The 27,799-nt window shown below is 41.6% G+C and overlaps 1 protein-coding gene across 1 annotated transcript; it reads right to left on the bottom strand.

Moving 5' to 3' along the window:
* On the bottom strand, positions 1-27,306 carry ZBTB10 (zinc finger and BTB domain containing 10). The gene is made up of 5 exons (XM_042869603.1): positions 26,389-27,306; positions 19,075-19,972; positions 7,197-7,370; positions 4,944-5,119; positions 1-2,766 (listed from the first exon to the last, which is right to left on the bottom strand). The coding sequence occupies exons 1-5, from the start codon at positions 27,304-27,306 to the stop codon at positions 2,461-2,463; spliced, it is 2,472 nt and encodes an 823-aa protein (XP_042725537.1). The 3' UTR covers positions 1-2,460.
* Between the last annotated feature and the right edge of the window lie 493 nt (positions 27,307-27,799).

The raw sequence follows: 27,799 nt of genomic DNA, 5'->3' as shown, positions 1-27,799 counted from the left end.
TGTAGTGTACCAAGTGTATATTTCAATTTACTGTATGCAGTCTAACAACAAATTTGGTCATAATTTACCAGATATACATAAATGATTTAAGTAGTAAAAGAAGATTCAGTTCCAAGAGAATAAGTTCATACCTCGAGGAAAAAATAAACAAACAAAAAAATCAACAGAAAAAGGAAGATACATTGAGAATGTAGAGCCAGGTCCAGTTTCTAAGCATTAAGTGAGCAGTATTCTAATAAAGCAGATTTAGGTGAATTTCAGATATATATATATATATTTATATATATAGACAGATCTACCAATTGTAAACTATGGTTTTAAAGGGGATAAATGGGATGGAAAAATCTTTATGCTATACTTACATATTCACAAAGCAGAACATTACTTTAACGTTTAAAATACTTTTTCATTCATATCATCTTTGCCCAACTAATTTCTACTTTGGACCCCACCAGAATTACACATTACTTGTTTCAGTATAGAACAATGAGAATAAAGATGTACTCTTCAGTGTAAAAAAAAACAAAAACAAAAGAAAAAAAAACAAAAGAAAAAGAAAAAGGCACCCACCCACCCCACCCCGAGAAAACTAATCATCTGTCAGGTTCACAATAACGTGGAAACTACCAATGAAACAAATTGATGATAAAAAAAAAGGTATTTTAATTCCCATATAACTGTAGTTCAAACTCAGCTTCAATCAGCAAAAACAATGTCTTCACATCGTGTTACTGTTCTACTGATGGAAAGGACAACAGTAAAGCTCGTCTCTTTCAATACATACCAACTTGGATCAGATGGGGCACCGTTAAGATTCTGTCCATCAAAGCATAGCTCAAGGTTATCACACAACTAGCATAATTTAGTTACCTGATATAAAATAGGAAAAATATACTCCTTTTAAAATGAAACAAAGCTGAAGAATATGGTGACCCTCAATTGGTTTTTATACAGTACTGTCACACTGGCCTAGCTATGTGTTATGATAAATGCTCTGCATATTTACTCGCTGTGACATAACAGCACATCAGATGGACTGTTCTGATGATTGCCTGAACTCGTTTGTCTTCGGCTAGACAACACACAAGAGTTTAAGATAAAGATGTAATGCCCTCCCCTCCCTACGAAAGAGGCCTGAAAATCATTGGTACAATATTACAAGCTTAAGAAAAAAAATCCACATCGCTACAAAAATTCAAGTTTAAATGCCTTATAGAAAATTTGAAATAAAGAGCATAGGGAGCAGATCATCCTGAAAAGTACACAACTCAAGGAGCGTTGTTTTGCTTTGGACTTTGTTTCGTTTTCCTTTTTTAAAAAAAGAAAATCCAGCAAATTAAGTCAAATGTAAAAGAGTTAAATGTAACTGGTTTATATTAAATGCTAGCAATATCCCATTAAATACAAAAGAATAAAAAATAGTTTGTGTTCATTTTAAGTGACGAACGATGGGCACAAGAGCCTAGTGTCCAATTTATATCACATCAACTAGCCAAAAAGCGGACAAGAAATTATATATCAAAAAGTTGTTTAATATGACACTTTCTCCATTCCTTGGACTTTTATTTTGTAGGACTGAGGTATACAGCAGGGAAGTAAAAAAATGTGAAGGGGGGGAGCCTTAGAGGGGGAAAGGAGCTTTATTACAGACGCTTTTTAGTATGACTGTCTCTAAGTGGCAGAAGAGCAGCCCATGCTCTGATCAGTCTGTTACTTTGATAACCGGTCATTTCTCCTGCAAGATTGCTCTGGAACTGTTAAGTCAATAGCAACTTTCTTGAAAATTCAAAACTGTGAGGAAATAGACTAAATTAATGCCATTATTAACTTCTCCAGTGCTTATCACCTGTACCACCTGCTGGCTTAAAGCCAAAACTTCTAAAACCAAATTTCAATAAATTCTTGGCATTATCCATGATGCATATTTAAGTAATTGGCTTTCACCTATCAGCATATGGGAGAGGTAAAGTTTGTATGGCAAAGACATGCTTGTGGAAGCAAGCCCACTAGCCCAAATTAGCATTACTGGTTCACTAGAAGTATGAGTGGATTTGGGGATGCTGTCTTTGTACTTCCACACCAAGTTGCAATCTTCATTCATGTTAACAGATACATGAATGTGTAATGTAAGTACAGTTACTATATCTGAATAGGACCCAAGTAGCTATATCCTATAAATAATAAAAAATACATTTTTCTTTTGATAACTGACTGTAGATGTGAGGACTCTGTATAATTCAACCGAACGGTTGTATGCTGTACAGTCCTGTGCAAATATCATAAAAAATTAATAATCCTTTTTTTTTTTTGCTATAAGGCTTTGACCCTACATTTTTCACAGCAACTTAACTACCATCCAGCCTGTACCATATTTCACAAGCCTTCAGTCCAAAATTCAAATAGTCAAATAGTCAATCCATACAGTGTCCATCTGCAGCACCCTGAAGTCATATGCTCTCGTCAGTCATCTAAAGGCATACAAACTTCACCAGATTCATCCCATCGAGACTGGTCATTCTGTTCTTCTACGTCATCACCAAGCTCTTCATCACCTTCTCCCACTTCGTTTTCTTCATATTCTTCATCCCTAGGGAAATCTGTGTCCTGCACCTGGTCTGCTCCCTCTTGCCCTCCAGGCTGAGATTTATCTGCACAGTCTACACAAACTCCATAGCGTCGAGATCCGTGTCTTATTCCAACACTGGCTGCTAGCATGAAGATCTTCTTACACACCATGCATTTATACTTTTTATCCTTTTTATGCACCTATGGAGAAGAAAAATCAACAGCTGAAAACACACGCATCACACTAAAATGCCACTAATGATAATTACTAATAAAAAAATCACGTAGTATCAACTCAATATTGTTCAGAGAAAGAGCACTACTAGAGACTCATTTCCACTTGAGCTATTCCCACAACCAACCACCACCTTACTGTTCAGCACATAGCTAAACAGCTGCCTGTTCAACAAGCAGTCATTGGCCACTCACTGCTCAGACAAAGCCACTGAATGGCACAGAAGACAACACAAGTTTATGCTGCACGCAGTACCATAACAGACATGCTGTCCATTTAGAAAATTACCTTTACAATATTAAGCTCCAGAACCACCACAAACAAGAGTTTAAATTCTCTGGGAAATGGAAGAGCATTCCACCTCCCTACTCCCACTAGCCCATCAAGCAAAGCCAAGTCTAATATCTTTTCACTCCATTTCCACTTTGTTCCTTAGGGTGAGCCTGCACACAAAGTTGAACTACTGTGGACTAACTTGAGGAAAATAAACCTTAATATGTAGCCAATTAAGCAAGTGTTACAACGCTGTGCTTTTAAGAACAGGGAAGAATGAATATCAGACTACGTAACTAAGAGAAGAAGAACATAAAATTAGGCCAAGATACAAATAAGTACTTTAGTCCTTCCTAATCTCTACAGCTGATACAGGATGTATTTTTCTCCAGCACCTAGACTTCTTACCATACTGTTTTACGCAAAGTAAAATTCTTTAGATGTTCCTTGTGTGAGGTGGGGGAGGAATTGGTTTTCTGAATCCACTGTGCACTGCAGGTTAAACACAGAACTGAACTGACTCTACAGTGATTTTCAGCTTGCTTGACTTCATCTTTTCTGGAGGAAGCATCTTTACCTCAAGACCTGGTCAGATACTGTAGGACAGAAAACTGAAGTGACACTGTACTGGTCCTGTTACAAGACCTACAGGGTACTGCTGCTACCTCCTGGAGTAAGGCACCTCCACAGTATCACCACCAAGGCAACGGTGACCTTACTTCCCCTACTGAGTCACAAAACTGCTCCATGCCATCATCACCTCCATCACCTATACACGATACAGGACAAGGTTCTTCAGACTTGGTAGCCCCTGATGTCCTCCCTTCATGGACTTATGTCTTCACCAAGTTAAAACAGGGGAGCAGGATGAGAGGGAGCAGTTTCATGGTGGAAACATATTTAAGGTGAGAGAATTCAAGTGGAACGTAAGGAACACTGGTTCTAAGATTTACTTCATAACTATTAACGTAACGTGCCTACCTGTGTAACAGTTCAAGAAATCTGAAAACTACTATTTATCAGAATCACAGGATGGCCTGGGTTGAAAAGGACCACAATGATCATCCTGTTTCAACCCCCTGCTATGTGCAGGGTCACCAACCAGCAGACCAGGCTGCCCAGAGCCACATCCAGCCTGGCCTTGAATGCCTCCAGGGATGGGGCATCCACAACCTCCTTGGGCAACCTGTTCCAGTGTGTCACCACCCTCTGTGTGAAAAACTTCCTCCTCATATCTAACCTAAACCTGCCCTGTCTCAGTTTAAAACCATTCCCCCCTGTCCTATCACTGTCCACCCATGTAAAGTTGTAACCTCTCCTGTTCTTCAATACCTTCTAGAATTACATTCTTATAAGACTCAAGTCATCATTTTAAAAAAGGATTCTTAAGTGACTTTAGAAAAAAATATTACTGATGTACATATAGTATATTCTATGATAACAGGTTAGAAAGGAAAGCTAGGAAGACTTGCAGCTCTTCACTGCATTCAGATAAAACCCTAGAAGCAAGCAGCATTTTCTACTTACTTGGGAATAAGAAGCCAATTGCAAGGAGGCTACAGAGATCTAGAGGAACCTTCATGATGAAGCAGGTTTAAAACATGTTGTAAAACAAGAATTGTTTTTATATTTTACTTTGTACTTTTAAGATGACAGCTTGGAGAAATACCATCATCTTCTCAACAGTAACGTGAAATTACCTTGAAATATTCTCTCAGTGTTTTTTGATACTGCATGTTCCCAGAAATAATGAAGCAGTTATTAAATAGATAGGTATCTTCATCCAATTTATTTACACTATGATGAATGTAAATGAAGACTCCACTTACACACATACACACACACACAAACACACACTGATGCTACCTACCAAGGAATGTCTCTTGACGTGCTCTCTTCGAGTAAACAGCTTCCCACAGATGTCACAACTGAAAGACCTCACGCCTGTGTGAATGAGCAAGTGTCTCTTTAGTGTTCTTCTGTATTTGGCTACATAATTACAGTGTGGACACTTCAGCTTGTTCATGATTAAAGTAGAGGAATCACCTACAAGAAAACAAGCCATCAGTAGAAAAGATGATGAAACAAGATTTTTTCAGTCTGTTCTGCCTGGTGAACAAAAATAAGCCAATGCCAAAAATGCCAAAACAATAAAGCACCCACGTGAGTTTTCATCAGCCACATCAGGACAATGTCTGCCTGCAGAACACTACAAATACTGGTGGGCCCAGCATGTGTGATCTTGCTAGAAAAAAAACAGATTTGTAAACAAGGAACATTAAGTTCAACAGATCAATTATTTGAAAATAATTATTATTGCATGAGTCAGAGTAAGTGACTAGTTAGCAATATTCCACATTACAGAGGTCAACTATAATCAAAACCACTGTGCTCTGGATTCTGTGGCATTCAGACAGTTAAAACCTTCTCCCAGTATTTTTTCTTTTAGAACCACGTGCAAGAACCACCCACCTGAAGATACAAATCAGCATCACAATTTTAAAAAGGTATAACCAAGTAGAAATGAATGCTGACATTGACAAAAGGAGGACAGCAGAGACAACGTGATTCTGAAATAGCTAGAAAGGTGATTAGTTCAGATCTTAGCTATTCTGCCCTCCAAATCTAATTTAGTTTAAGCATAGAAGAGAAAACAAGAGCAGAAAAGACTTCTGGAAGTAGCAATATCCCAGTTCTTTCTTATGAAGAGAGTTATTTGTATTGCTTGGACCAGGAACAACACAGCTTGCTCAAAGGTTATCTGCAAAACCAAGGTTTACTACAGCTGCTTTTTGCTACGTGAAACAGAAGAGCTTAGGATTCTGTGACAGTTGTGAAAAAGGACACATAGGAATAAAGATTTTGAGAAAAAGATATAGACTGGACTTACTGTGAGACAAGAATTTATGAACATGATTGTAACCATATACAAGGGAAGCATCCAAAAAGCTCAAAGGCCTCATGACTATGTATGAGAGTTTCTAAAATTCACACTGGCAGGAAGAAAGCAAAACTGGCCAGTTACGTGCATGCCTCTGTGTAAGATACACACAGTTAAAAAGCATCAGAAACTCATCATGACATCCAAGTTAAATTTTGCTAGTATTCAAAGATGTGCCTTGGTATGTCTGAGTACTCACACAAGTTGTGTGTCACCACGTCATGTAATGGGTTACGTGGAAAAAACAGTTTCTGAGTTGTAGGGCTTTTAACTGCAGTCTTATATACATCAGCAGGGTCTGGACAGATGGGCATCGGGGCTGTAGGACAGCAACTTAACAGCAGGCAGATCTCAAAAGGCCTGTTTTAATCTTTTGCTCACTAGTAAATTTCACCTCTGATGCCTCTATTTCTTCCCTTGTAAAACTGAAATTCCTTGAAGTAAACCATAAACACAAGTAATATCTCAAAGTGCTACAGAGAAGCAGGCATCACTACTGCCTGCTCCTGTAAGTTCCTAAGTTCTTCCTCTTCTTACTACGATACATTTTAAGTATCTAGCAATAACACTCTTAGATGTGGTGTTTTTGGGATACATTCCAAATGTATTCAGACAAAATAATTACACATAATTGTTCACTTGAATAGGTTAAGGGCACAGAAGCTGTATAACCTACTCTTCCACAACACCAATCTGACTGAAGAGGGCTTTAGTTATAGCTGCACTGAGTTCAAAGCATTTACTGTGATTAAATTTTTATTTATACATAGGGAAGAATACTGAGATGCACTTCTTTTATAGACAGATAAAAAGTTGATTAAGCATTCAAAGTCTATTTATCTGCTATTAGCTTACCAAGGAAGGTTAAAAAACAACAACAGAACAAACTAACAACAATCACACCACTGAGGACTTCAGGCACCTACAAATTGAGGCATGATACAAGAGTTAAGTTATATTCTGTTTTCACCCTTCCACATATTTGAGTTCGTTTTAGTCTCTCCCGATAAGCAGCTTTATTGACGTTAACCAAAAAGGAAAAAGGAAAGGGGGAAGAATACGTAAACACGTAATCTAATAAATCTCTATGGAAGTTAATCAAATATTACCAGTGACACACAGGTTAAAGCACTTGTAGCAGAAGCAAAAGAAAGCAACCTGCTCTGTATCAGATATACTTGCCATTTTCCCAAGCATCCTTTGGCCAAGATTCTGGCAGCAATCCATACTTGAAATCACTTGAAGTACCCGGCAGCAGTCCATACTTGAAGTCACTTGAAGTACCCGGCAGTAGTCCATACTTGAAGTCACTTGATGTCCCCGGCAGCAGTCCATACTTGAAGTCACTTGATGTCCCTATTACAGACACAGTACTACTTCAGCTTTCCTGCTTATCATCAGTCAGTTTGTATCTCAAACTATTTATCTTTCTTGAACCGCAACAAAAAAAGTTTAAAACATTAAAACTCTTTCCATAGTCTTTCATAGTGAGATGAATAAAGCTGCATTCCTGATTTAAACGAAATTAGGTCTTTGGATTACTCTCCATGGCATCATTTTTTCTCCCCATCTTGAGAAATATTCAAAGCCTCTTTCATACCACAGGAGCATTTACGGTAAGGATATTTTATTCACTCACTATCATCATGACAGCACTTAAGAAGTTTTCCAGTGGTTTCTCTTCAGAGCTGCTATGTTCAGTGACTTCATCTGGTCTACCACAAACAGAGTACTGGTTGGTACAAACGTACACGTTTTCCATCAGAAGTGTGATTTGCTTTATTGCTTTAAACTGTCTCAGTGGTATATAAAGTGCTTTACATACCTTTATTTATATAAAGTCTCCCTACAGCTACATCTAAATCCATTTTTGGATAATCATCCCCATTACTCTATAACCACATCAATTCAAGAGATCATAATTATTAGAAATAAACCAGCTTGAAATACTAGTTTGGGTCTTTAGACAAGCTCTTCATGAAGTCTGTATGGTTTTTTGTAGCTTTTTCCCCCTCAGAAGAATAGAATTAGTCAGAAGCAAACAATAGCTTAAAAAGAAAAAGATATTTACTTGATTTTCACTTGTTTGAATTCTACACTTCTGTAATATCTGCATGAGTGAAAACAGATTGCATACAGCACAGAACTACAAATAGTTCACCAAGAATCACAGTAGGCATTTGACAATCGTGTTTGTAGGTCAAAGACTCTTCTGGCAAGAGAGCGAATCAATCTTACCCCCGATCCTCAAGACAGGAGTTTGCTGGAAAACATGAACTCATAAATCCATTACTTTCCTCACAGGCACATAGTTGTTAAATAAACAAACTGCAATGGAAACTGGCACATTTCCTTTCATTCGTCCGGATGGTGCTGAGATCCCCACCACACTGGATTCCCAAACGTCACTGCTGTCAGAAACCTCGAGAGGGACTTTGCACAGCAAGTACTTCTATTTTTTCCTCTCAAGCCTGAGACAGTCAGTTTTAATAGTCCACAGACTTTTTCACTTGTCCCTATACTGCTCGTTCCAAGGATTTTTCCAGGAAAGGAAATTCTCTTAGAGGATAAACTACATTTTCATACAGCTAGTGGTAAAAGCAGCACACTGAAACACTTCTGACTTCCAGTTTTACTGGAAAAGAAAGTACAGATTATGTATCTTCACAGTATTAGGCACAGACATTAGTCATATTTAAGGCTCAAGCAGTATTACAGTTGGCAGCAGCAATTGCAGCTCCAACACGAGAAGACAACGGTTCAAAAGAAAATAAATGAACAAATAGGAAACGTAGAATTTTACCAGATCTTTCACACAATGGCAAACGATAAGCAAAGCAACCGCCAAACTACAGGGTCAGCATAAAGCTATTCCATCTATCTGAGCTTTTCACAAACTGAGCTGGATTGGACAAAGTAAGAGAAACATCAGTGTTTTAATTAATCCACCTTAACATTTTGATATAAAAAGAAATTCAGGGATATATGGGGGAGGTAAGACACACTCTCCCTCCACATGATAGTGAGAGCAACAGTTTAATAAAACCCTTTTAAACTACAGACTCTAGTCGCTCTTATGTCCAAAAGAGGCAAGAACTCCTTACACTAATTTGAAGCTATATACTCCTGCAATGCCAGCTCAACAGCTCAAGCAATAGAACAGATACCCTATGGACATGCCAACTAAGCATTCCTTTGAGGTGAGCAGTAAACCTTCCTTCAGCAATGTGCAAGAAATGAAGAAGCACTGTTGTACATCTCTAGGCAACAGCAAAGAGACCTCAGGGCCCAAAGCCTCCAAATTAAAGCAGGCTTTGGGAGCTAACAGAGAAAAACAAAACTGTAGTTTAAAACATTAGACTTTTTATTTATAAGCTGTCTCCCTCTGCCCCAATAGAAATGCCCTGCCTCTTGTTGAAAACAGAAGATCTACAGTTGAAGTACTTTAATAACTTTCCTCTCCCTTATAAAAGGATTATCTGTAAAATCAACAGACAAGGACTGGACTGCTCACAGGTGTAGTGCACACTGTGCACTGGCATATTACCTTACTTCCTTCTAAATAAGCATACACAAAAGACTGCCAATAAGTAAAGATCGACCAAACCAATCGCATTTATAACACTGATGCTTGGAGGATTCTTCTGGAACTAAGAGGACACACACTGAATGTCATAAGGATCACTTCTGCTCACGGCTGATATTGAAGTTCAAACAAACTTAAGAGCTCAAATCCCTGGGTAGGTCTAGATCTTACTCTAAGACACGGCAGAGAGCCAAAGAGACTTAAGCCCTATAGTCTAGTGCAGATAAAAAGCTACTAAATCTGTCTGCCTCCAATGCAAAAAGACCTGCTGCAACATGAAAGAACACTGGTATAGATACCACAGGAGATAAGAGGTTGCTGCAGACATTTCAGTCTCTGCAGAATAAACGACTAAGTAAATCCTAATTACACCTAATACTTATTCCTTCTCAAAATAATTGTTGACTTAGAAAGCCTACTTTCTAGATAGAACGTATACGCAATGTGTTCAAAACAACTTTGAATGTCCAATGGCTCATCCACACAGGAAAGACACAGAGCGCGACCAGGAAGCGCAATGCCTAGCCTCTAGTAGCTTCCCAAGGTGGACACAGAGTCTACAGTCAGACAAGCTCCATACTGTTGCTAAGCTAGGCATAAGATGCTAGAGGACCCAACGGCTCAAATCAGTCTCTCCCATTACCCCCACCCAGGCTACAGCTCCTCGCAAACCTGCCTGCAGCTGCAGTCACTGTCTAACTTGTTCCTGCCAAGGTAACACAGCCCAACTGATTTTGACAGGAGACTGAGGGCAACAGCATAAAGCAGTTGTGCTGGTAGATCAGACAGAGAGCGAGGGGGACACGAGAGAACACAGATAGTAGGGAGTAAAACAAAAAAAGGCAAGTAATTAGAAGCAATAATCTTCAGACCAGTTCATCTGTCTACAACCTTATCTTAATCAAAGCATGCCTTTCGACAGCGTTGTTCATTTCTAAAAACAGGTGTAAGCTAATAATTCAGATGTCAAATAGCCTCCAACATTCAGCCATACTCAGACTATGCATGGAGAAGAGGTTTCTACCAGCAGTGCCATGCTTAAAAGAGAAACAAAATCAAAATAACAGGCCACAAAACGAAATAATAAGAATAAAGCAACACAAACTGATTAACTATCAGCATTAAAACTCTCAAGATGTCAGTCTGAGAAGAGATTAGGACAGTTCCAAATACAATTAAGTGGTTGCGTAGGTTTTTACACAACAGAAAAACTTACAAAAGACTTCTACTCTCTAAAATGCGCTCCTTCTCAGACAAAAGGATAAACTAGATTCAGGCACTGAAGTTTTAAAGGCAAGAGGTGAGGGAGTATCGTCAGAAAGAAAACACGTGAGCAGAAACATCCTTAGCTTGACAGTTCTGCTTTTTCTGCATCCAAAAATCTGCTGAACTTCTGGTAAGGAAAGGAGACACTGGGTGGGAGAAGATTATGTAGATCAATGAGAAGATCAACAATAGAAGCCTTTGAACGGGTCATTACAGAAACGGATATGGAGGTAAAGTGCATGGAAGGACACAAAACTTCACAGGAGATATAGCTGTCTGTAATAAATAACTTCTGTTTTCTAAAAGCCATTCCAAAAGAGGAGGAAAAGGAGTATGGCTTTTCCCTGCAACTTTTCTGACACTTGACTGTTTATTCAGACCAATTTAAAAAAGACAGAAAGTAGATCAGATAAGCGATTAGGCCAGAGCTTTCAAGGATTGTAAGGAGAGCACTGGTAATCTACTGATACAATCTGGCTTGCTATTAGAGCTGGATTTGTTGCTTATGTTAAGTAACATGTGACAGAAAAAAAACAGCACTGCCAAGAGCTACATACTGGCAAGGTGAAGAAAATACATTGTGCTGTTCATTCCCAGCGTATTACTCACTTCTTTAACCTTGCTTCTGAAAAGAGGTCAAAGCAGATTACTTCTGAACTGCCTCTTGCAACAGAACCCTCTGACAAACTTAAGATATTTTGCCAATCCAATCTACTAACACTCCAAATACCACTCCCAATTGCTTGTAATTTTTTGCTATTTCCCATTCATGAAAACTGGTTTACCGCTTTAACTACGGAAGCAGAACCACTAAATAACTCTGCCAGATAACCACCAACTGCTGCCAAACAATAATCTATTTGTTTTACGTTCCTTCCAAAAGTCTGTCATTCACTGTCACTGCTTATAAAGCTAGCTTGCTGATCTCTCCATAAAGGCTACAAAAGTGAAATGTGAGCTACTAAGGGCTGTCCTGATCCACATCATTTATTTGTGGAGGAGCTACTGATCTCAGGGAACAGACTCAAGGAAGAACTTAGATCAGAAGGAATCTCTGAAGGTCACTTAGTTCAACCCAGCTCAAAGCAAGGCTAACTTCAAAGCTGGATTATATCTGGCTTTGAACCTTGCCAAGTGTTAAATGTCTACAAAGACAGAGGTTCCATAAACCCTCTAAGAAATCTGCTCCAACAAAACTGCTTTCACAGTCCAGTCTGCCTACAGGTAGAATTTGCCTTGCTGCAACAGATGCTTTTCAGAGGTGCACAGAGGAAGGCAAGTGTATGGACTCATATGCTATAAAATCCACTTAAGATGGTGACAGACTGCAGGTATGTGCCCCTCCAGCTTCCCTATGCTAAATAAATTCTGTATCCCAGCCTCTCCTCAACATTTCTCCAGTTTTCCAGATTTCCTTAAGTACCCACCCACTGGACTCCCTCCTGCTTAATGATACCTTTCTCATCCTGGGCTGCCCTGAACTGGGCACAGTATTTAAATGTGGTCTTGCAAGCCCTGGATTCAGGAAAATTATCCCTTCTCACAGCCCACTGGCTATGTTCTAGCTAATTTTGCCAGTATGAGGTTAGCTATAGCACTGTTGCTATGACGCATGGCTGACTCGCATTCAACTTGCTGCCCCCAAGGACCCTTGGTTCTTTTCCTCAGTTACTACACAGTCACCCAGGGCTCAGCTGTATGATGCAGAGTGGTAGAAGAAAAGGCATTCAGTAAAAAAGGAAAATCATCAACTTTACGCCCACTTCAGCCCTAACATAAGGGTTCTCCACACAGTAAAGCTGCTCTTTCTGCACTGGTAGGGAGTTGCTATTGCTCCCTATTTATCAGCTACATTTTGTTTTTAGGCCCTTCAAGAAAGAACTAAATTAAATCAAGACAAATATACTAAGAAAACATGCTTCTCCATTAGTATTTATTCTTACATAAAGACACAAGCACAAATACCATTGCTGCCTAGATTGTTGTAGTCAGAACAACATTCTATGCTAAACAGTTTTAAGAAAACATTCAAGAATGCTTAGTTTATGTTAGCTTCTCTAATAGTAGGCAGTCTTAGAAGTAGCAGCATCCTTGACCAAAATGATTATCTCAGGATCATCCATTCCAGACAGACTTTGCCAAAGCCTGATAAGGACAACCAAAGCACTGCGTCTTTTCATGGAGCTCTGAAGAAAAGCACGGTACAAGACTAAGATGTAGACCTGTAAAAACACAGATTTGTACAAAACGAACAAAGAGCACAAATGAAAATCTTCCCAAAGAAATAATATAACCTTGCTATACAACAGTATCCTACTCATAGTATGAAGTTTCTACGATGCAAATACTTCTGATTGTATAAATTTACTGATGCCTGCCAGAAACCGGTACAAGAAAGAAATGCTGCCCATCTCAGTTTCTTCCACCCCATGAAATTACCCTGAAACCTGTGGGAGACAACTTCAGAATTCTCACAATGCACAGAGGATGAATGGTTGTAGAGCAAAGAGAATTCAACAGGAGAAACTGAAAATACAGCTGAAAGGAAACATTCCCTGGTCAAACTTAAAGTCAGTTGAAACGTATAGCCCACTATACTATACCTACAAATGCTGAGGTTGACCAATCCTTTCTCTCAAACAAAACAAACAAAAGCAAAAGAACAACCAAACCCTAGGGCCTGCCAACCCCAAGAAACTGAACAGCAACTGTTCAATTTACACTTCTATAAACTCTTATGATACAAAGCCACTCTAGTGTAAAAGCACTCCAGGCAGTTACAGTAGTTTAACTGAATTGAACAGGTCTGCCAATGAAGAAAATCTGGAAGTTGAACAGGGAACTTATTGCTGTTTTTGTGTCAGTGAAGTCATTATTAAAAGTCCTTTAGCAGACCTCTAGCTGCAATCTAGGAGTAGATATGCATGTGAAGACAAACACGTAGGAAATCAGGGAGCTGTGGCCAAAAAAAAAAAAAAAAAAAAAAAACACACTATCTACTTTCTAGAATAATCATTATCAGGAAGAAAATAGTGGTTTTTTTTCTTTTTTTTTTTTTTTTTATATTAAGTAATCTGTATTCTAAACACATTCCATTACAGTCAGCAGCAATCCAAGAGGATCTGAAACTTCTCAATCAAAATCACTTTCACTGCTCAGATTTGACTTTCTGAGCTACGTTTTTGAGGCACAGAAGGGAACACAGCTGAAAGAATGGCACAGCTAACTTCTGCAGACAGAGCTGCATATCCCAAATGAATCTGAAAGATATGCAGCCTCTGCTTTTCTTTATGGAGTTGCTGCCACTATCCTTACCATTTCTTAAATAGCTGAGGTAATGGAAAGATTAAGTCAGCGCTTCAGACTGATGAGTTCTTTAATTCAAAATGCTGCCTGTGTTTTGATTGCATCCCTTAAGATCATAAGATCAGTTGTCTATTCCATCAGAACGTGGGAATCTACCTGTATTCAGGATCATCCCTAACAGAGGCAAATTTACTGGGCTGGACTCCTGGTTATTGGACTCTCTCTGGATGTCGTTCAAAATCCACAGGGCCTTTATTTCCTTATTACATAGGAAATGGAGCAAATAGAGAGGTTAAACATTCATTAAACAATTCTAATCCTTCAACCAGGGTACAATACCAGGAAAGAAGATTGAGGGAAAAAAAAGCTTCCTTTCCTAATGCTGTATTGGTTTTCTTCATATGCGAGACAGTCCAGACAAGCTCAAGCTCATCAGTCTTGATTTCTTCAAGTAGAGAGTTATTTAACTCTACTGTAAAATGTTTATCAAGTTACAACTTGAGGGAGCAACATATGACAAAAACTGTGACTAGCACCACATTTTTTATAAGCAGCTTCAGACACTACTTGTAACATTATGAAAAGTAGTTGCTTTTATAGCCAACTGAATGCAAATCCTTCTCTAGTCTTCTAATCCTTACTACAAACCTACAAATTTATCCAGAACAACTTTTTTCCACAAAAGGCTGTTTTCACCCTGTCCTTGTTTTGTTACCCTTTTGTCAGATGCCCTCCAAACTAACATATCACATTACGTAGCCTGAAAATCATGCAAACAAATGGCCTGGTGTTAGCTTCACAAAACCCAACTGATTACACCATTAAAACACTCCTAAGAACCAACATGGTCAGCTCTGGAAAGCGTAAGGAATAATAATTCACAGTTTTGTTATGAAGTCTACGAACAGAACGCATATTCCAAAACACAAACTCAAGTGGAAAAACAATTCAGTCGTGGTGTAAATTTATAAAATCTACAAATAGACAGTAAAAATATCATTAATTAGAATCGCTGAGCTTCCATGTACTGGAAACTGACTAAAAGATATCGACTGATTGCACTGATATTTCCTCCATGGTAAATGGTTAATTGCAGGATGCACTCTGGTTGTAAACAGTAAAGGCATTTTTAACAGATTATCAACTAGAAGGGAAACAGCAAGATAGATTGTACAGTTCAGTGAGAAGGAACTCAGCTATTTTATTTCACATAGTTAAACCTGCGGAACATTTGAAAGCATCAGTAGAAGTAGATAAACGAAGCGAAACCAAATTCAATTTCAAACTCATCTCAGTTTTACAAAGTGTTTTGCAGCTCAATGTGCTCCTTACAGGCAAGGTGTTAAATATAAAACCACTGGTAATGCAGAGTGAGAGGAAGGAGAACTGAAGTACCCTCATAGCTATCTGTGGGAAAACTCACGTTCACATTTGCTTTGCTGGGCTAAGAGGCAAAAGCATAACTCAGAAATTTTTACTATGACTTATCTAACACCTTCCTAGTAGTGCCCAATCAGAAACTCCAATTAGTACAGAATTTAATTAAAAGGCTTTGGGCTTCCCCCCACACCCCTCATCTCTGTGCATTGGTTTCCATTTTAAGTTTTCATTCTGAGAGCAGCAGTCCTTAAACTGGCTTCCATTCCACCATGCCATCTATGGTACTTCTTCCCCCCTTTGCAGAAAAGCCAAACAACCTAAAACCATCATCAAGGACACAGCAACTCACTTTGCATGTAATCAGACATCTAATAACCACAGCTGGTGTTAGTTATCCCCATCAGCACACCACAAAGTGTAACTGTAGAAGCTCATTCTTTCTCTTTCAGCAACCAAAGGGACAGCAAGTGTATTACTTAGCTTGCATCGCAAGAATTTACTATTCATTCTTTTTCTTCTAAACACATTGTCTTATGTCTGCTCCAGAAAACATTTTCTCATGAGTTTTTAACTGCCTATTCATTTTGTTAGTTCTTCCATCTTCACAAAAAACTTAATCCACAACTGAAAAGTTATCATGTAACCTGCAAGTTATTCTACAACCCATTCTTGTCATTCTTCCAATTCCCCACTCTTTCTTCTCTCTCTCTCCTCTCTCTTGCACCTTTTCTTGGGTCTGGAGGGAAGAACTACAGAGTGTTTTGCAGAACAAATGCACATATCATCTATGGAATCTACCTTAACTTATCCAGCATGCAGTAGAGGAGAAAACACCAGCTACTGAAGCATAATTAAGACTGAAATTAAGCAGTAGCATGCTCTACCTCCACCATCTCTCACATAAGTTTCTTAAAAGTAAAGGTTTTAGTATAAAGTTATTAAACGTGGTTTCCAAAGTACTTAGTACTTTACTTAGTACTGCTCATGTTGCAGTCAAAGTACCAAGGAGATCATTAGTTGACAATACTCTATGTTTTTTTTAGTTTACTTACAAAATGAATTCACTTTCTACAATCATAAAGCTTTCCATGATTTTGGACCTGACACCACAGCATAAATTCAATACATTTAATACAGTTATTTGCATCAAAATGTAGCATGAAATATATTTTATGACTTAATTCTGCAGTACAGAACAAGTTCAGTACTTGTTCAGTCATCACTGAACTGCCCCACTATCTGTTACTTCGACAATAAAGCTCCAGCACACCTATTCCAAGTCTGCAGAATGCAAACACGCATTTACTTCTGTAGCTGAGCACACCATTTGTTAGCTGGATTACTCTCTGTAATGTTTTAAACAGTAAAAAACCGTAACTGTCTAACCCAAATAAATCAGAAGTAAAAACCACGCACTAAATTGCGTCAGGAACTCAATATTTGTGCAATTTCTGGCAACTCAGATCCCCATTCCTGCTCCAGACTTTCTGCTGCTCTTCTTAAAGCTGCTGCAGCTAAATGCATGCTAGCAAGTAGTGCCACGCAGCACAAGTAGATCTGTTAATGTGCCTGCTGAAGACCCAACCCTCCTACCATACACATTCAGAACTGTTTTTACTTCAGGCTCGATCTAACACTGCTGCTGTGGACCCAAGGTCTGTCAGTGGTTGGCATGTAACAAGCACATTTCTGAAACACAGCTTCCATTTTCCTTCCACACAGAAGAAACTCTTTGTAGGCCAAGCATGCTTCACAACATTAACAAAAGTACACTAAGAGAAGATCAGGAAATCCACTTTACAAGAGTACTCTCAAGCTAAACTGAAAAGCTTGTGTGGACCTACCCACTGAGTTTGGAGACAAGTAGCCCCACTCAAGCATTCACAGAGCGAGTGTCAGTTCCTCAGCACAGCTGATTTCCCACATCTGCTCGTGTTGTGTCATGCTACTTGCTAACAGCACGTCATCTCCTGTGTTGCCTGCTCCTGCTCTCAACCAAATATAGGTGCCTGTAGCTTCAGTCTGCAGTATTCTCTGTTGTCACATGTTGATGTGGTGCTCATGTATATGTGATGCAGCACAGAGATACCACGTGCCATCTGCTGGACTGCTATTCACGTATTGCCTCCTCACACCTCAGCAGCTGCCAGCAACAGAGATAGACTTCTAACACTGTGGGCAAAGGCATCTCGGGGCCCCAGTACAACTGGCTTGTTCACAGCACTCCTGAAAGGATTTCTTTCAGTCTTGTTTTTCAAGAACAAACTAAGGTCACCTCTCCTTCCACCAGAATAAAGACAGGTTTCCTAGACATTCCTGAAAACTCAAGTTGCTTTCAAATCTCCTTTTTTCATCACTGGAATACAATAATATCCACAGAAATACTACGTACCCACAGGTCTCAGTGCTGGTGCTTTTGTTAGACAGTTGAGTTTGGTGGGTTGTTTTTTTTCTAGCTAGTTAATTTACGTGTGGGTTGTTTCCCACCTCCCAGATTCTGCCACTTGAACCTGAGAAGCAAAGGTCATTCACAAGCCTCTGAGATATTTGAAAAAGACATGCATTTTAAAATGCCTCAGAAACATTCATTTAAAGAACTTTGTTCTAGCTACATCTCACATCTGTACTCTATTCAAGAGTCAACTCTGAAAATACAAATATTCAGAAGTCATACTTCCAAGGTTGATAATCTACCTAGAAATGATACAGACAAAGAACAGTATTTCAAAAATACATGTTTCAGCTACTCATGCAATATAATAGTAATTAAAAACTATATTACCCCAAAGTCTATGTGACAGTATTTACCTAGAACACACTTAACCTTATTCTAGCACTTTTATTAACCAATGATCCTTGAGAGAAAAAAACAAACAAACAAAAAAAAAAAAATCAAGGCCACGAAAAGTCAGATCCCAAGATTTGTTTAATGGACAGTTCAACACAAAGATCTCTCCACTACATGTCATTGTGGTATCTCTTCCCCATCTGCTGCGTAAATCTATCTGCTTTAAGAGTTAACAGGCAGCATTACTTCATCTTGTAGCTTTCAGATATCCACAGAATCAACAGTATTGCAACGTTGATTGCTGCTTCTTGTTGAGACTCAAGGAGATGACCACAAAAATTTTTGCTAGTGAAAGGAAGGAAAGTAATAAGGCCATCTCCATGCAATCAGCATCAGCTATCACGTCTTGATTTTGTGCCTAATTTTAGCTAGAGATTAAAATGTAGACATGAGGATTTTAGCTTCTACTAGCTGATAAGGACCTGCAACCAAACCTCAGTTGTAAAGAACATGTTACATACCACATGGGATGGGTTAGACAGTTCTGTTCTCTAGCTGAAGATGCACTGCTGCAGCACAAGAGGGAGAAGCAGGTTGCTGAATAACGCTAAATACATGCTGATTTTACTAAAACACCTTACCCACCACCATGCCTGTAAAAAAGTCACGTTGCCACATACTTGATTCAGAAATTTAATTTTCAAATTAAGTGATTGATATTAAGCAATATTTACCTGCTTCTTCTTTAATGAATGAGAGATCTTCTTCTGGATATGGGACTGACGGTTGCAACACTGAGCAATCTTCTGAGTTCTCTTCAGTATTAGGCGGTATATTATAAATAAATCTTTTTGCAGTTTGGTTTTTCCTTCTTGCTTTTCCAGGTTCTTGAACTGATTGTCCCTGTGAGCCCATGTCATTCCACACAAAAACTTTTCCCTCACCTTGAGACTCATTTTCGGCCATTTCAGGTGAGCTGTCCTGGACCCAACTGCAGTCATTCATTTGGTAGCTTTCAATTTGGGCCTCATCAATAGAGTAACCATCGTTCTCAGTTTTTATGCTACTTGCCAAGTTGGTAAGGTTTCGTGTTGCCCAGAAGCTGGCAACTTTCTGATCCCTTGGAGACATACCATCCCTACTAACAGACCTCCTGTTATAATCCACGACAACGGTCTCCGGAGCTTCTGATTTTATACTTATGTTTAAGGCATCTTTAATGAAATTGCGGCAAGACTGGACAACCTCCGTCATCTGAAGGTAGCTGGCCACTGACATCACTTCAATGGCATTTTGGCTCGTAAGCACGAGGTTCCCAGAATACAAGAAGTCCAAAATGACAGAAAAACCTTGAACAGCAACAACATCTAAATAGGTAACAGTGGTTTGGTTACGGCTTTCTTTGTTTGTAAAGCAATACAGAGTCTTAAAGAAGCGGCTGCCTGCAACCAGGATGTTCTTGTGAGCTCTGAAGACTCTCCCACTCACCACAATATTGACATCACAAAGAATGCCTTTCTTCCTCTGCTCATTTAGTTCTTGCAGGAGCTGATAGCAGTAAGAGTTCTCATTTGGCCTGCTGTTAAAATCACAGTATCCTTCATTATTCAGTTCTGACGGTAACTCCGACTCCTGGAATTAGAAAGAGAAACAATTAGCTTTTCACAAATGTTCTCTTCAGTCCTACAACACTACTAAAAGGATAAGAAACTAAAGGTAATGTTATTCCAATTTCTCTTAATTAGAATCTTGGTTATAAATGCAGGCTGGAATGCACGTTTGAAAGAACATTCCCATCATCTAAGAATCACGTTCCCAGACTGCACCCTCCTCCCATATTTGGAACAAAACCACAAGAAAATTGCCATAAGGACAAAGGAAATAAAATTTCGGCCAAAAGTGAAGTAAGATTTAGCCAAGAATGAAGTACTTGACTTTGTTAATCCACACATATCAAAGATTCACAGTCTCTTTCCTAATATTTATCTGGACAGCTCTCACATGCGCAGTTCATTCTTCCTTGGAAAACTCCACTTCAAGTCAATAGAGAACCTGGATCCAGACTCACCAGTAGCTCATTACATAAAGATGATCAGTTTATCTCCCAACCTGTGTCTAACTGTTCTACATCTCCTAAAGAAACTATAGCATTAGAGTGCTTGTAACAACAGGTGCATTTCTACAAATTAGGAATTTTATTTTTTTTAATTTCCCACTGTAGAGGCCTTAGACTAAATACTGGTAATACAAGGGAACAGAATGCTGCGGGTGCCCAAACAAACGTTAGGCTTTCGTTACACTACTTAGCCAAGACTTCCTTGAATCAAACTACACTGAAACTTCCCAGCAACACCATTTAATTGGTTATCATACATGGACAACACGTACTTATATGCCTCTCCGTGACCTTGTCAAGAAGTGATCTTAAACATAGCTTCAGACATTTCCCAGCAGTAGAATCAGACAATCCAACACCAAGAAATGAATTCCTAAATAATTAGTTCAGGCAGAAGCTGGTGAGTAACGAGAGGTTTGAAGTAGATTTTACAGTACTTTATAACTGTTGTTTAGACAGTGATGATTCAGACCTGCTACAAGAGAAGCAGCTAGAACAAAGCAGAAAACAACAAAAAAAACCCTCATACTTAAATTAATTGATAGGTGACATCAAGAGCATTGACGATGACACCACCTTTTTTTCCACTAGACCTCTAAGAGACCCTTCCTAGCAATTAAGAATAGTTTGGAACTGGCTGGTTCCATTATGATTTTGGATGAGAATAGACTGCATTTTGCAAAATTCTTTCCTCTAATTTTCAAAAGTGACTCACAGACCTAGGAGTTAGGGGGCATTAAAAACTGCACTACCTCAACATTACAGGTCAGCTTCAGTAAGTGGGTTTTCATGAGCTCATGATGTAAACTGGGGCTAGAACATATCCTGAAAATGAGTACTACCCTTAATCTGGAATTATGGCGGAATTGGCTGTATAAAGAAGCCATTTTCCACCATACAGGAATTACTGCCTTAAATCAGCACTTGCTTCAAGTTATAATCCCAGTGTGGATCACTAGAATGACAGCTGAGGTCATAGAATCATGAGGTCAAACTAAATACTTCAGAAGAGATTATTTCTATCTCTAAGCAGCAAGCAACGTCCAACATGATCAGAGGAGAAATTTTCCAGCATCTCCTGCAGAGAAAATTCAGTTTGCTGCCACATTCAAGACACTTCTAAACCTCTACCCTTTTTGGAAAAAAAAACTTCAGTGGAAAAAAAAGAAAAAAAAAAAAAAGAAAGCAGCAGCAAGACAAGCAATTAGGCTTTTATGTGAAAATGAGGCACAGATCTTCGTCCAGCCTCAGCTTACTTCTTTCTGCGTGCTCTCTGACAAAGGCAAGCACTCCCTCTGATCAGAGCACTGAAACAGGAAGCACGTCGCAGATGCCTGCCACCGAGTTCTGAGCATTTCAGAGCCAGGCAGACTTTCTCTTAGTCCACAGTACAGTTTCAAAACTCTGACTACACTGACTTTGGGTGAGAATAAAAACAGAAGTGACAGTATTGAAGTGTCACCACTCTGGTCGCAGCCAAACATCAGTGGCTTGTGTCTTACAGTCAGGCACACGCCACAACACCTGATGGAACTTCATTTCCCGAGACCAGGCAACATTGAAAATTACTCTGCAGAAGGCCTTTTCTTTTTATGCTTGACTACACAGAAGCAAGGAAGAAGTATTAGCAATTAACAGAGAGCATACACATCTTTTTTTCCACCTAACTGCAGTACTGAACACAAGAGGTTAACTGCTGTTGGAAGCCAACAACTCTAATGCTGTACCGTGAGCTAACCGAAAGCCCTGACATCAGAACAGTTAACAAGTCTGTGCAAACCAAGTGTGACAGAGTTAGCATTTACTATGGGAAAAATGAAAAAAATGTAATGTCCTTTGGAGACTTTTAAACATCTCTCCTCTCTACAGAGAAAGTATAATACAATTCACTGGGAGGTAAAGTTAAGAAAATAATTACAGGAAAAAAAAAAAAAATCAAAGAAAATTTATTTTCAAATTTCTATTACCCAAGTTATGCTCATAGCAATCATCACAAGGGAACTGTTTTTCTGATGAGAACCACAAACTACTATTTCCTTAGATGCCAATTATATTTTCAGAATACAAACGAATATATTCCCCCAGCTTAAGTTACCTCACCACCAAACAGCTTTGTCCTTGACAACTGATAAGAAACCCAGAATAGAATGGAAGACTTTCATTCTTGTTTGTGGAATTTCCAGCATCAGCCTGAAAAGCTTCCCTCTATAGGTGAGATTAAGCAGTGGTCTAACAGAACACGAACTGCGCTCTGTTTCAGTTAACTGGTCTCCAAATACACCCAAAGACAAAATGACTCCTCTGTATGTGCAGCTCGGTAGTGAAAGCCGCCTAAAAGCTAACTGTAGCAGAAAGACAATCAGAAGCACTACTAGAAACTTGCTTCCTTTCTCGCCGTGCCACTGGCACGCTCTCCTCCTAAGAGTGAAAGCAGAAGGGAGGTGAAGGAAAGCACTCTGACCACAGATTCCACCCTGGCTGTATGCATATTTAAAGCAGTAAAGCCACATTTTTGCAATCCCTTCCCTACTGCCACACCTTGCTCTACAGCAACTTTTCGATGCCCCCAAATTAATTCTCCTCCTGAAAAATAGATTTCTTACGCGAGTGTGGCTGCAGAGGGAAATCCTCTCAGAAAACAGCCCCATCAGCTGCACGCAGGACGCTCTGCTGCTGCTTCACAAGCCTCAGCATCCCTCAGCAAACTCAGCACTTGGGCACTGCTACACTAAGTGTCCAACACCCAACCGAGTAGCTCCGGGTCTGGGAAGAGCATTGCATAAATAAATCCACTGTAAGTGACCGTCCTTACTCTGAAGGCCTGACTGCCTCCTCAGCCAGAGTAATTGGAGAAGTTAACTTAGAACACTACAATGCAACTTTACATTTGAAGCACGACTTCTATTCATCAGTGCACACACAAAGCAAACAATTACAGTTCAAATGGAAAAAGTAACACATCAAAGGCCTTCCTCCTTTTGGAGAGCTTCTGCTCTAAACCAACGCGCCTGCTAGGCTGGAGAAAGCTTTTCTGGCACTAATGCCAAAGCTCAGCTTCAAATTATGTCCACATAAAAATGTGTTTTAAGAAGCAGCTTTGAGGATAGGAACCACAAACAGATGATAAATCTGCAACTCGCAGATCTAAATTCATCACAGAACTAAAATGTTTGGCAGTGACTTCCGAGTAAGTCTCAATTCTTTTCAATTAGGAGAGAAATAATTCCTCCACAAGTCTATTTAACAGAAAACTGAAGATACTTTCAGACTGCATTATATCTCTCCTTAAGTTTTACCGTGGCAACACAAACTAGTTCAACTAAAACAGAAAGAAAAGAATGGAGATTTTTGTCTTTGAAAGCAGCACCAACCAACAGCTCCATACCCTTGAACTGCAGCAGCTGTAACCACTTGTGTGTTTTGGCATTCTGAATTAAAAGTATCCCAAAAATAAACTGAAATCATCACTCACTCCTTCATGAGTGTAATATCCAACAGACCTATAGAAATTTCCACTGCTTTACTGTCTTAACACCTACCATTTCCTTTTTGCACTTAAAGGTGGCACTATGCCATATGTTTATTAGCAGCTGCTAAACATGCCCTGCAGTTGAAAGTTGTCAAGTCAGGAATACATATGCATTGTCTCTAAGACAAAGAGTGAAAGACCTCTCCCAAATTTCATTAAATTTAAAAGGCTTTGCTGCCTCATTACGTACGTTGGAAATACAGTCAGGGTACGAACTACCTACTTCTATTCCAAGTATCTGGTATCAAGGCATTAAGATAAAAATAGGGCTATTGTTTCGGCATTAGTTAAACATATGGATCAAGAGAAGGAGGAGTGCTTTACAAACGTGAAAGGGGATAATAAGGACACAATAAGTGCAAAGAAAACACCGATTCCTAACCATATTTACAGCAGAGCAAGTGTAACCCACAAGTGCACCACAGAAAAACTACAGTGAGTCTTGAAAAACTGAACTCCTTTGTAAGAAGTTCCCAACTCAAGTGCAATTGCACAGGGATGCACCCAGCAATGTTTCTACTCAAAATCACCATTCCTACAGCTACCTTACAGAAACTTACTTGGTCCAAGCCTTACCTTTAATATAGTGCAAAAGAGGCACGGACACTTACTGTTTCATTCATTATTACAATCATCATTTTTTTCCCCATAGATTATTAGTGATACAAAGGCAGAGGCTCATTTTATAAGGATTCTCACAACAAGGAAAGGTTAACATTCCAATGCAAGTAATACTTGCACTAACTTTTAAGCTACCCCTTTCTCCTCCACATCAATTAGTCTTATGACAAAGCACAGAGCGGAGGACAGAAGGAAAGAGTATTACTTTTAGTAAGAAAAAACAGCACGGAGTATGTTTTATTTACACATAGCTAAGGGCAGTAAAAGAAACTTTCACATGTGACACGAAGTAACAATATCTGCTGGAAGGGAGGCTGCACAGTGACAGGACATACCTCTGTGGGGTAATCACCCACAGCAGGATGGCCAGGAACATAACACACAAACACAAAACAAAAAGAACATTATCGAAATAGACAGAGAATAAATTGCAAATGAGAGATTCAAAATAGAAACTGAAGGTATTTAAGGCAAGACCAGCCAAAATACTGCAGAGTAAATAGCAAACCTCAGACTGCAGGAAACTGATAGTGACCTACCGCCATGAAGCGTGCACAACAGCCGCCTCACAAAGCCAGCGAAAGCACTCACCCAATAGGGAGCATTACTCATCTTAAAGGTGATCATCGCCTTTATAAATCCCAAACAGCGTCTTGGATGACTGCGGTTACTCCACAAATCACGACGTTTGCTTTGCAATCCTGCAGGAGTTTCACACAAAACTTGCGTTCCTTTACAACTAGCTCTAAGAACATCACTCACCTAAGGTATCTGCCATCCTAATGCCCTACCCACAGATTACAGCAGCAGCTCTTGTCCAAGGTATCCTGAGCTCCTTAAGGTGCTCAAGCAACACATTCAATGCAAGCACTAAGCTATGAGCTGGATGCCGGTACGTCTGCACAGCCACGGTAGGGGCTTAAAGGAGAGCTCAGTTCTAAACTGGGAGACCACAATGATTGGGGGTCTGAGTGCAGCCAACAGCTCCAGGATGAACCTAACCCACAGCACAGCACACTGCAGGCCAGTTAGCCCATCTGAGTGGGCTTCAAGCAGCACAGGCATCCTTTGGAAGGAAGGCTGGTGATTCAACGAGACCATTCCTTAAAACATTTGTGGATGAAAAGCATCGAATTCACCCCAACTCATCCATGAAAGCAGCCAAGAACTCCAGTAATTCTAAGTTCAGCAGGAAACAACAAAGAGCTCGGCCAATCCAAAAACGTTAGAGGAGATGCTGGCGTATTAACACGGCTTTCAGGAAACCACATGTTTATCTCAAACAAACACCAAGCAATAACACATTTCTGACTAAGTAACTCGATCTAGAGCAACCCGTTTGGTTAAGATTGAAACGGTGAAGCCCGGCCCGCAGCAAACCAAGCCCGGACCACGGACACCCGTGCGATAGGATGGCGGAACAACGGCGATTTCACGGCGGTGAGCGCCGGTTTCACAGGCCGGACACTGCCCTGCCTCCGCCAGTACCGCAGGAGGAAGTTGTAACTCGCGTTTGTAAATCAGTGCAAGAACACTGCCGTGCATACGCAACTGCCGCCGCTTTAGATAAAGGCAGCCGGGGATGCGGGTCCGCTGAGCTGCGGACGATGCACGGAGCCGTGCGAGAAAGCTCACGCACGTGGGGAAAGGGAAGAGGGAATAGCAAAACAATACAAAAGCCACCAGAAAAAAAAAAAAAAAAAAAAAAAAAAAAAAAAAGAAAGAAAGAAAGAAAGAAAGAAAACCTGCTAAAAGGGGAGGGGAAGGCTGGCCGCCGCCTACCTGCTCGGCGCTGCCCGGCTCATTGAGGCGATGCTCGGCGGAGAGGTGGTGCCGCAGCAGCAGGGCCCGCTTGTAGTTGCGGGTGCCCTTGCAGAGTTCGTCGTGGCCGCCGGGCACGGGGCCGCCCGCCAGGATCAGCTCGGGCGGGGCGGCGGCGGCGGCCGCGGCGGTGCACCAGGCGCAGGACATGAGGCCGGTCTCCTGGCAGTAGTAGAGCCATGGGAACTCCTTCAGCCAGGAGCCCTGGAAGGAGACGTGCAGCTTCTGCAGCAGCGACTTGGGCCTGGCCAGCGGGAAGTGCCGGACACTCTCCCCCTCCCCCGCGCCCACGCTGCTGCCCTCCGCCTCGTCCCCGCCGTCGCCCCCGGACCGCCTGCTGCTGCTGCAGCTGCCGCCCTCCGCGCCGCTGCCGTCGCCGAGGCTGCCCCCTTCGCCGTCCTCCTCGTCGTCGCTGCTGTCGCTGAGCGAGCCGCCGTCCTGCGCCAGCTCCTTGCCCTCCAGCAGGCCCTCCGGCTCCAGGCCCTCCGCGCCCTCCAGCTCCATCTCCTCGTCCGCCCCCCGCCCGTCATAGCGCTTCCGCGGCCAGGCCGCCGCCTCGCAGCCATTGTTGGCCCCCGGCGGCGCTCCGCCGCCGCGGAAGGCCAGCGTCCGCCGGTTCCTCTCGGCGGGGGGCGACGCGGCGTCCGGCGGCGGCGGCAGCAGCAGCAGCTCCTTCTCGTCGCCGGCCGCCTCCAGCTCCTCGGCCTCCAGCCCCTCCAGCTCCGCTTCCTCGTCTGCCCCGCGCCCGTTCAGCGCCTCGGGGTCCCGCCGCTCCCAGGCCTCGGCCCCTCCACCTCCCGCCGCCGCCGCGGCCGCCGCCGCCGCCGCCAAGCCGCCGCCGCGGAACGCCAGCGTCCGCCGGTTCATCTCCGCGAACATGGCGGGCGCGCGCGCCCCCCGCCGCCTCGCGCCCCTCGCCGCTCCCCGCCCGGCCGAGGGCTGCGCCCGCGGGAAGGAGGCGCCGCGGCCGCCCGAAGAGAAGGGCGGGGGGGCGGCGGCCGAGAAAACGCGCGTCCGGGCCCCCCCCCCACCCGGCTCCGGCCTAGATCGTCGCCGCGGGCTGCCCACAATGGATCCGGCCGGGCTCGGCGCCGCTTCCGTCCCGACAGGCCCCGGATCGGGTCGAATGGCAAATGAACAACGGGCGGCTCCCACAATGCACCGGGACGGCCGCCGCAGGGGAGGGGGAGCGCGAGCGGGGGGCGGGCGGCCGGCCGGGCAGGAGGGAGGGGGGAAGCGGGGGGCGGCGGGGCGGGCGCGACGGCTACGACGCGTCACGAGCCCCGCCCCGCCCCGCCCACCGCGCGGCAACCGGAGGGGCGCGCGCCCCCTCGCCCTTCTGTTCTGCCCTCCTCGCGAGGGGCCGCGCTGT

This window comes from Lagopus leucura, unplaced genomic scaffold, assembly GCF_019238085.1.
Source record: "Lagopus leucura isolate 7727_CA_CO unplaced genomic scaffold, USGS_WTPT01 Super-Scaffold_100002, whole genome shotgun sequence".
Taxonomy (NCBI): domain Eukaryota; kingdom Metazoa; phylum Chordata; class Aves; order Galliformes; family Phasianidae; genus Lagopus; species Lagopus leucura.
The sequence above is the reverse complement of the archived record's forward strand: the minus strand, read 5'-3'. Positions and strand labels throughout refer to the sequence as shown.